Consider the following 10,765-nt stretch of genomic DNA (forward strand, 5'->3'; position numbering starts at 1 on the left):
TGCTCCTTCCCCTTCCCTCCCTCTCTGATGGCAGGCTGTCTCACAAATTCTGGAAATTTAAATTAAGGATCTCTGGTCCTTCAGCAACTTTTAATGTAGGGGAAAAATGATACAGCGTGTTGTTTTTCCATAGTAATAATTCTCCTTTATTACCTTATATTCTGTTGCTGAACCAAAGCAAATGTGGCAAAAACCCCCCCAAAAATCACCAAACTGCAGAAGTAAGACACACTTACCTGACCACAAGTAAAACATCCCTCTGTAGTATTGCCTGTTCATAAGAATCGTGCCCAAAATTACTTTCTGACTACTGGTCTTTTTAAACAACCAGTGGCAGCCAAATGCCAGGTGTCTGCTGCTTGATGCATCTCCATCCTGCCCAACGTAAGAATTTCTAAAATGCTTTCCCTTTGTCTTATTACTCAGGTGATGGCACAATCTCTCACATAGTTTAATTAAAACATTTCTTTCAGGATGAATTAAAATATTTTTAACATGAATGTATAAAGCTGACCTTATGATCAATAATCATTGAGGAAGGAACATAATAAGCTTCAAAATGATAAATAAAAGTATTTTAAAAACATTGGGACTGATTCTCTATTGATTTATATCTTTTTTAGACTAGTATAAACTCATTCACCTCAGTGGAATGTACTCTGGGAAGGGGGAAAAAGTTAGACCAATTATTTCTTCATTTATTGACCTGACTTTCAGATCTACAAGGTTCTGAGCCGTCTCAGGACAAAATTTTGTTTTCAAATGCATGCTTTCAATTCCCACTCATTTCAATGGGACATATACGTGCCAAGCCTAGATAAGAACTTGATTCTTAAAATTACTTTCAATAGTGCTTAAAACAATAGAAGGAATGCAGCTCACTGCTCTGATTTAGATGACATTATTGTCATTACTGTTGGGCACATTTTTTTCAGATAAATATTTGCTGAGAAATACTGTACAGTTTTGGGGTGATAAAAATCAGCTGTAAATTGGGGTCAAACTTGGCAACTAGTATTGCCTGGGAAAAAAAGAAAAAAAATGGAAATGTCAAATCATTTTGTTTAAGCATTTTCAAAACAAAATGCTTTGATTTTTCATTTTCGAATGACGTCAAGGTGACAGTGAACTCAGCTAATTTTAATAACAACATCTGGAAACTAAATGTTTCATTCAACCCAAACTCATTGCAGGGAGGTTCAGTGAGAAAACCCCAACAATTTGAGGAAGTCAAAGAGGGGAGACTGAACTGAAAAATGAATTATTTATACACCTTTAATTCTCAGTGTTTTTGCATAAAAATACTGAACTCCAGTTCTAACAGGTTAGTTTTTTTTCTTAAATGTAAGTCTATGTATGTCTTTAAAAATGCTATTAATAATTTTGGATGGTATTATTTAAACCATTACTATGGTTTGCATTCAAAATCATAGTATTTTCATTCTCGTAACCGAAAACCAGAATCAGAAAAGCTAACTTAAGGGAACTGTACCTTGAAATAGTTGCCAGAAACAGCATCATGTATTGGCAAAATTCCATCTGGGCCTTTGCTATTAACATCAGCACCAGCTTTTAGTAACTCTAAAATCACCTCAGTAAATCCTCTCTTGGAAGCTTCATGAATTGCTGTCCAACCTAGTAAAGCCGAGATGAGAGTAGAATCATGCTTCTGATGTCTATATATCAACACTGGCCACTAAATAACAAATATACACTTGTCTCTGTTTAGTCTGGTAACTGTCAGACTACTCTGCTTTTGATAAACCTGAAAGAACTGCCTTGAAATACTAAGCCAAATTCTTCCCTGTTGTCATTAAGTTATCTATGGAAAAATAGTCTAATATTGGCCAAATAAAGGTTCTATTGGGTTATTATTTTATTTTCAGAAGTTATTATAGCACAGGACTAGTAGATTAGAAATATATCAGAAGATGAAAACAATAACAGTAATATATTCCATTTTAAACCTGCCATGGGTTCAGGATTAATTTCTATCCATCCTAGGGCTCATGTCTCTGTAATTTAACAAAAAATTTTGTATTCAAGAAGAAAAGAAATATTTACTTTGTCATTTCACTTTTCTAAAATGAAGAATGTCTGAAGTGACTGAAAAGCTTTAACCTTGCATTTAGACACATCATGGATAACTACTTTTTTAGTTACAAGCCATGTGGGCAAAGTGAAGGTGAAGCAGTTGAAAATATATGATAAATACCATGCCTTGCCTGGCTCCATGTTATCATGAACTTCAGCAATTTACTATATAATTCTTACCACAGCATATGATGGGAGTATGGGTGTGTGTGCAGGTGTACTCCAAATATACATTAATACATATGTGGGTATATGTACATATAAAATTGTCTTTGATGTGCTGATGTGTATCATTTTTAATGTATGCATACTGTATTTCAAGACAAGGATGACATATGCAAGCAGTTTTTGTTCCTAACCTTGTTCAGTAAAATAACAATAATAATTCTATTATTATTATTAGTTCTATTATTTCAAGAGTTTAAAAAATGTCTCTGTTTTTGCAATAAAATACTGAGTACTATTACTAAAGCAGTCATCTAAAAATATCCAAACATGCATAATTCCATTGATTTGTACATATTCCAGATGCTATAAGAGCTTTCACTAAGGAGAAATCTCCTTTCACAGCAGCCAGATGTAGGCAACTTTCCCCTTTCTCATTTCTTTTGTTTAGCCAAGGGGCTGTTGTATGGGAACTTCAACCAGATACAGATGCTGCCTCCTCTTTGTTAGATACTGAGGATTCTAAAGACATATTGGGACATATTGGACAGGGCTGTGTGAAGCTTTGGTCTGTGATTCGATTCGGAGAAGATTCAGCCCGATTTGGAGGCCGAATCTCTGAATTCGAATTGAATTGGGTAGAAGCAAAAAAACTTCTGAATCAACTCAGAGCCTCTCAATTGATTCAGAAAAGATTTGGAGATTTGGAGGTGGTCTTTCAGGGGAACAGAAACTGAGAAGAGGAAGGGGGAGCAGGGGGAGGAGGGGAAGGACTGACATCAGTAGTTGGCCAGTGATTGTGATCTTTCCTTGAGTCCCCTTCCAATCACAGAGCTCAGGGGGAGGGGCAGAAACAGCCTATAAGCCTCTGTCTGCAGGCTTTCTGTGCCTTTTGTGAGCTGTTTCTGCCTGAGCAACAGCATCTGAAAGGTACTGGACTGGCTTGGCTTCCCAGTCAGTCTTTTGCTACTTCTTGCTTTTGGGAAGGACTGGATATAGCTTAGCTTACTAACTAGAATCCCTTTACTTATCCCTATCCAATCCATTTCTTTCAATTTATATTTCTTCTTGGGTTTTTTCCCCCAAAACTTTTAAAAAAGAAAGCTGTGTTTTCCCTGGCAGTGTGATCCATCACTGTGCAGGGAAGCACACATTACACATACTTACACACATATATCATAGAAGAAGTCAGATATTATTACAACACAGAAGAAGTCAGACATTCACAAAAGAAGATATTATATATAGTTATTAATATTATTAGTTATAGTTACATACAGACTAAAAACTACACAGAAGAAGTCAAATTAACACAGATGCTACTTCCACTGGAGCACCAAGGAGGTCAAGATGCTGTGGAACAAACAGGCAGAGCTGAGCATCCCACAACACAAAATCATGCAGGATGTGGAGACTCAGTGGAACTCCTCATACCTGATGCTGGAAAGGATGGTGGAGCAACAGAAGGCCATCTATGAAATGGCCTTCCTTGGGGAAATTGGGATCAGCAGCCCCCTTAACAGAGCTGAGTGGGATACCATTTCCCAGATCTTGGTGGTCCTCAAGCTCATCCTCAAGGCCACTGAGACCCTCAGTGCTGGCAATGCCTTCCTTAGCCAGGTGATCCCTGTAGTGAGGGAACTTGAGAACCAAATGGAGAAGTTCCAGGGGATCAATGCTCCTGGCTAGGGGCAAGCCGCTGTCACCAGACGTGCAGGCACTGGTGAGGCAGCTGAAGGAGGGCATCAGGAAATGGCTTGATCCCTTGCAGTCCAGTACGGTCCACATGCTGGCCGCCATGTGTGACCGAGGGTGAAGGGGAGCATATGCGGCAGCCAAACCTTGATCAGTGGATAGAGGTGGTGGTGAAGAGAGTCAGGAAGACAGAACGGCAGAGGCAAGGGGATGTGGAAGAGGGGGATCCACTTTCTTGTGCCAGCACTCCCAGCACCAGCACTAGCCAGTCTCCTCCACACCAGCCGCTGACAATGTAGGCCAAGGGTATGGCTTCAATGCTGGGATCCAGACATACCAGACCCCAGCCTTGGGCAAGTAGTGCCAAGGCTTCAGTGGCTACCTATCTCACCGAGGACTTGGATCCACTGGACTACAACCCCTTTGCCTACTGGGCAAGCCGCAGCCAGACGTGGTAGGATCTGGCCACGGTTGCCCACAAACACCCATCCTCTCCCCCAACCAGTGTTTTGAGTGAGAGGGTGTTCAGCATTGCTGGGGATGTTGTGACACCCCACCACAGCTGCTTGGAACCTGGTTCATTGGAGCAACTGGTGTTCTTGAAGGTGAACCTCCCATTGCTGGGATTACCCAAGCTCCACCTGCAGATGGAGTTAGTGCCACCCTCCTTACTCCGTCTGCACCACTTTTCAGAGCCAGACCTATGAACTTCATTTCATCAGCCTCCTACGTAGTAGGTACAGAAACTCATGGATTCAATATAGACAGTGGAATTCTGACACACTATAACCTGCCAGACATCTGATTCCACAGGTACCTCTGCACTTTTACCTGTACTGCTACATCCCTCTTTCCACCCCCACCCCCATCCCAACCTGTCCCTCACCCCCTGATGCCTCCATTTCCATTTTCACTGACTGGCTTTCTTGCCTGCATTGCATGCCAGCCTCTGGGTTCTTTACTATTCCTTCCATCCAGGAACAACACAAACTGCAGGTGCTTCCTCAGCCTGACAGACGGTTTTTCAACCTGAAAGCTTGCTAAGATATATTTCTCTATTTGTTTGTTTGTTTTTAATATAAACATAAAAACACAACATAACCCATCACACAGCACAAGTAACACATCATTTATATATTCAACACAACATCTCTATTTCTTCCATTCAATTCTTTTATAAAAATTCTAATTTCAGTAACCATAAGCCACTTAGCCCCATTGGACAATCAAGGAAAACCCCTCCATAAAATCAAAACACAACCATTCACTGTCCTGGCTTTCTCTAACTATTTAGTTGTTTTACTAAAAGATACCAGATTGACCCAAAGGACCTTATCTGCCAGTGCCACCTCCTTAGACCAAGGCTCCTAGGACCTGTCCCTGGTCAGCTGACTGGAAGGACGCAGGACCCTGGGCAGTGGGCACATCCAAGCCCCAGGACTGGGGCTGACAGGGAGAGTTCTCTGGCAGCTGCTGGAGAAGAAGCTCCTGCAGGAGAGGAAGAAATGGCTCTAGTCTGCAACAGTTTGGGTGCCTGAGATGCTGCTGGTGCTACTGTGCTGCAGTGCACTGCAGTGCTCGCCTGTTGTTATTTAAAGTGGTAGACTGGGCTGAGGTTGTAGTGGGGGAGGAGACATAACTGGGGCATGCTACCATGTTGTGTAGAGGCCCCAGCACCAGTGAGGGCACACCTTAACACACACACACACACACACATACACACACACAGAGTTACACAGTGAGGGCGCGCCTTAACACACACACTGGAGAAGAAGCTCCTGCAGGAAAGGAAAGAAGGGCTCTGTCACAGTTTGGCTGCCTGAGATGCTGCTGGTGCTACTGCTCACTAAGTTATTTTATACCTGATGTCATGTAAAGTGGTGGACCGGAATGAGATTGTAGGGGAGAAGGAGGACTCACTGAGGCACACTACCATGTTGTGTAGATACCCCAATGCCAATGAGGGAGCACCTTAACACACACACAGTGCCACCCACCCATGTCATGAGTTTTGCTTGTCAGCAGCCTAAGGTGCAGTGTCCCAGAACCCCCTGCACCTATCTCCTTGAAAGCTGGCAGGCTTCATGGCTGCAGCAGAGCCTAGCATGCCTGCAGTTTTCACCCCCCTGTGTCTTAACACACACACAGTGTTACCCATGTCACGAGTTCTGCTTGTCAGTAGCTTGAGGTGCAGGTTCCCAGAAACCCCTAAACCTACCCCCTTGAAAATTGGCAGGCTTCATGCCCTCAGAAAGGGATACCATCCCTGCATTTTGTATCTGAATCAGCCAAAAAATGACAAAGTTATAGGTATTTCAGTGATTCCCCATTATACTCTATGGCCGAATCTCCGAATCTCTCTGTATCGGCGCTGAATCTTCCAAAGCCAATTCAGCTGAATCAGTTTGGAACAGTGATCCGAATCTCCAAATTGAATCGCTGTCCTCTGAATCGGCCAAATCCAAATCAAATAATTCCCTATTTGCACAGGCCTAATATTGGACACTGGTTAGGAAGCATGGAAAACATCCCATTAGAAACACTGAACTAAATTTCCAATTTACCATCCTAAATTTCCCGTTACATTTACCAGTGTAATTCTGTGCAACTCTTAATTATGTAGGCAAGGTTTTTTGAGTAGATGTGATATCTTTTATTAGATCAACTGAATAATTGGAAAAAAGTTCTTAGCAAGCTTTTGGGTGCAATCACCCTTCTTCAGGCATAGGAAGTCTCTGCTGTTCTGAGACTCCAAGGAATGAGAGAAGCTAAAAGTGTGACAGGATTTCAGTGAGAATGTAAATAGGTAGAAATTAAGAAAACAAAAGGTAGAGCAGGGAAGAGGAGGAGTGGGAATCTAATGCCTATATTGAGTCCATGGATTGAGTCCACATTACAATCTGCCTGACATCTGACTTACCAGGTACCTGCCAGACCTGACCTCTTACACTTTTCTCCTCCACCTTTCTCCCCTCCCCTACTTTTCTGCCCTTTGCCTTCCTAATTTCCAGCTATGTTCCTTTTCACAGACAGCCTCTTTTCTACCTTGAATTACAACTACTGCAGAGTCTCCCTTACTCATCTCTGACTCCTTTCCCATTTCACACAACTCCTCCGTGGGCTACCAAGCCCCTCGGTTTCTCTCCTGGCCTTTCTCTGGGCTGCCAGCCCCGATGGTCTCTCATACTGGACACTTTTGGTCCTCCACTTTCTTTAGCTGTTCTCCAGGCCCTTGGACCCATCCGGTCCCACACTATTCCCAGCCCCTCACTGGGTTACACTCTATTCCTGGCCCATCACTGGCTGATGAACCCTTCTGGTCCCACTTTACTATTCCCAGCCCCCTCACTGGGCTGCTGAACAATTCTGTCCCACTACACTATTCCCTGGCCCTTCTTGGGGCCTCTGGACCCACATGGTCCTGCTCTTCCTTGGCTCCTCTCTGGACCTCTGGACTTGCATGGCCCTGGTCTTCCCTGGGCCTTCTCTGGGTCTCAACCCCCCATGGTCCTGGTGTGTTCCCCATGCCTTCTCCCTCCATGGGGTAACCCAAAAGGCTGGGAGCTGAGGCTTTCTGATGCTCCATACCTGCCTTTCCCTGGGGTGGCCCATGCATAGCATTTCATAGAGACTGCCCTGTCACAGGTAGCCCCACCATATTAGCCAGCCCCAGTATGGTGCAGTTTAAGTTCTTACCCAGGACTGGTCTTCAGGCCTTCCTTATCTTACTCATCCCCCTCTGGGCACCTCCTGGGCTGGCAAACTCTAGGCCCCTGGCCCCAGTTTCATCTCACATCTGGGCCCTCTATCTCTGGCCCCTGGCTGTCTCTCAGGCCTGTTTCCTTGAATGGCCTAGCACCAGCCATCATCATCCTGGACTGCACATGCCTTGACCTCTTCATCTTGACTATGGCCACACAAGGACCTTCAGCCTCTCCTAGGCCCTTGCCCTGCTTTAGGCCAGTCAAGATTTCCAGGCTCTCCCAACTCTGGCAGTCTCTGCTGTGGTATATTTCACCTTCAGCCCCTCCTGGGCCCTGGCCCCACACAAGAGAGTTGAGATTTCCAGGGTCAGTTCTCCAGCTGTCAGACCTCTCTTCTCTGTAGGTCCATCCTCTCGGGCCCTTCCATAGATCATGCACTATCTCTAGGCTCACCCAGGTCTTCCCTAATGCAGCCTCTTCCTTCTCTGGGCTCATCTTGGCCCCTCAGTAGGTCTCCACACTCTGCCCCACTCACTGGGTTCACTCAGACCCTTTAATAGGTCTCCTAAACACTCAAACACTCTGCCACGGCTCACCTCAATAGGCCCAGAGACACTCACCCCCCTTCTCAGGACTCTAGACCCTACACTGGATTCTCCAGAACCTCCTCAACCCCCTTAGTTCCTACCGAAACCTCTAGACTGTTTCAGATGTTATTCTCTCTGCTGGGTTTTTGGTTGTAGCCATGTTGGTCTAAGGACATAGGCAGGCAAGCTTCTTTGGGTAGATGTAATATCTTTTATTAGACCACCTGAGTACTTGCAAAAACTTTATTTGCAAGCTTATTTTGCAAACTGCTTCTTTTCTGCCTTGGAGAACTCAACTACAATAGTGTCTCCCTTACTTACCTTTGGTATTATTTCCCCCTCATTTTCCCCACCCCTTCCTTCCCTTCTCTATCCTCTGTTTTCCTAATTTCCACCTATTTACATTCTCACTGACATCCTGTCACACTTTTAGCTTCTTTCATTCCTTGGAGATCTCAGAATGGCAGAGGCTCCATATGCCTGAAGAAGGGTGCTTATACCCGAAAGCTTGTAAATAACTTTTTTCCAACTAGTCAGTTGGTCTAATAAAAGATTCTCTTTGATGGCATTCAAGGGTGCAGCCTTCCTGCTGGATGGTGTTCCTTTACCAGCTCTCCAGATGTTACTGCCAGCCCTACTCTTAGGGTCTGGGCTTATACCCTGGCTAAGCCCAGCCCTCCTCCAATCAGGTGACTCCCTCTGTCAGACCTAGCCTCATCTGCTGGCTCCCTGGGTCAGCTGACTCCACAATTAGCCCTGACACCCACCTGCTAGTGGCCCCATAGGCTGCCTAACCTCTTAAAGTGGCAGGCACCCCAAGTGCCCTGTGGCAACTACTTGGGTGGGAGAAGATAATACTGTGGATATCCTGTATCTGGACTTCAGCAAGGCTTTTGACAAGGTCCTGTATGACCTTCTCATAAACAAATTGGAGAAATGTGCATTAGATAAAACTACTATAGGGTGAAAAGATAACTGTCTCAATAGCCACAAGCAAACGATAATTATTAATGAGTCCATGTCAAAATGGCAGAAGGTTTCAAGTGGAGTCTCACAGGGGTCTGTCCTCAGCCCAGTGCTGTTCAATGCGTTTATTAATGATTTGGGTGCACAGAAAACTTCTTGAGCAAGTTTGAGGACAACATGAGACTGGGAGGGACTGTGAACACTTTAGAAGATGTGAGCACAATTCAGAAGGATCGCAACAAATTAGAAAGTTGGGCTAGAGCTAACAGGATGACGTTCAATGTGGATAAATGCAAGGTGCTACACCTTGGAAGGAATAATTAAAAATGGAAATACAAAATAAGGGACTGGATGGCAGCTCTTTGGAAAATGACTTGGGAATCTTGGTAAATCACAGTTTCAATACAAATCTACATTTTTGGGTTGCACCAATAGAAGAATTAGGTGCAAGCCATGGGAAGTGATAGTACCTCTCTACTCAGCACTGTTGAGGCCTCATTTGGGTAGTGTGTGCAGTTCTAGGCTCTGCATTTTAAAAAGGATGTGAAGTTAGAGAGGGTTCAGAGGCAGGCAACAAAAATGATTAAAGGCTTGGAAGGCAAGTCATATGAGGAAAGGCTAAAGGAGCTAGGCAGCTTCAGCTTGTGGACAAGGTACTTAAGATGGGACACGATAGCAGTCTTCAAATACCTGAAGGGCTGCCATAAAGAAAGTGGAAAGCACCTTTTCTCACTTGCTACAGATAGGAAGGTGCAGACCAATGGTTTGAAGTTGCAGCAAAGTATATTTGGTCTGGATATCTGGAAAACCTTCTTTACTGTTAGAATAGTGGGACAGTAGAATAGACTGCCTAGGGAAGTTGTGGCCTCTCCAACACTGGAGGTGTTCAAAGAAATTGGACAGTCAGTGGTCAGGGATGATCTAGGTATGGTGGCTATGCCCATTTTCTACGATGGGTATTTCCAATGCTTCTGGGCATTGCTGGTTGCTTCCATCCCCACCCCATTGTTCTTCTATATGTATCAGGGTGTTTTTAAGCCTTCCCAGAGGCATTGGGCGTTGGCTACAGCCAAGGGTAGGGACTTCAACTAGGGTGTGCCGATTCTCTTGCTAGGAGCAAAGCCAGAGGTTCTAGGCTAGAGTGTCTTTCACCTCTGCTCAGGGTCAGCCCAATCACTATATTTGGGGTCAGGAAGGAAATTTACCCCATGGTCAGATTGGTATGAACTGTGGGATTTTTGCCTTCCTCTGTGGAAAGGGATGTGACTCTCTATCTGGGACCGCTTGATCATATACTGACATGGTATAGAAGCTGGACATTGGCTGTCATGGTTCACCTGCCTTACCTGTGGCAAGTTAGGGTGTCAGGTCTATGTTGTTAATGGTAATTTTATGTTGAGTTTAGATTATGGTTCTATGGGATGGTTTGGATAGGGACGATCCTACTTCAGGCAGAGGGTTGAACTAGATCATGGGCAACTGGTACTGCCTTAGTCAGGGGAGGCACATGCCCCCCAGAGACCAGTCAGTGACCGGGGGGGGGGGGGGGGGGGG

General features: G+C 44.5%; 1 protein-coding gene across 1 annotated transcript in view; it reads right to left on the minus strand.

Moving 5' to 3' along the window:
* Positions 1-10,765, minus strand: part of LOC109298112 (putative ankyrin repeat domain-containing protein 31) — a 91,080-nt gene that overhangs the window by 68,290 nt on the left and 12,025 nt on the right. Inside the window, exon 4 of the mRNA XM_019518244.1 lies at positions 1,493-1,635. Within this exon, the coding sequence (XP_019373789.1) occupies positions 1,493-1,635 (143 nt within the window). The remainder of the gene's footprint in view (positions 1-1,492; positions 1,636-10,765) is intronic.

Source organism: Gavialis gangeticus, unplaced genomic scaffold (genome assembly GCF_001723915.1).
Source record: "Gavialis gangeticus isolate Ggan-Ray unplaced genomic scaffold, GavGan_comp1, whole genome shotgun sequence".
NCBI classification, from domain to species: Eukaryota; Metazoa; Chordata; order Crocodylia; family Gavialidae; genus Gavialis; species Gavialis gangeticus.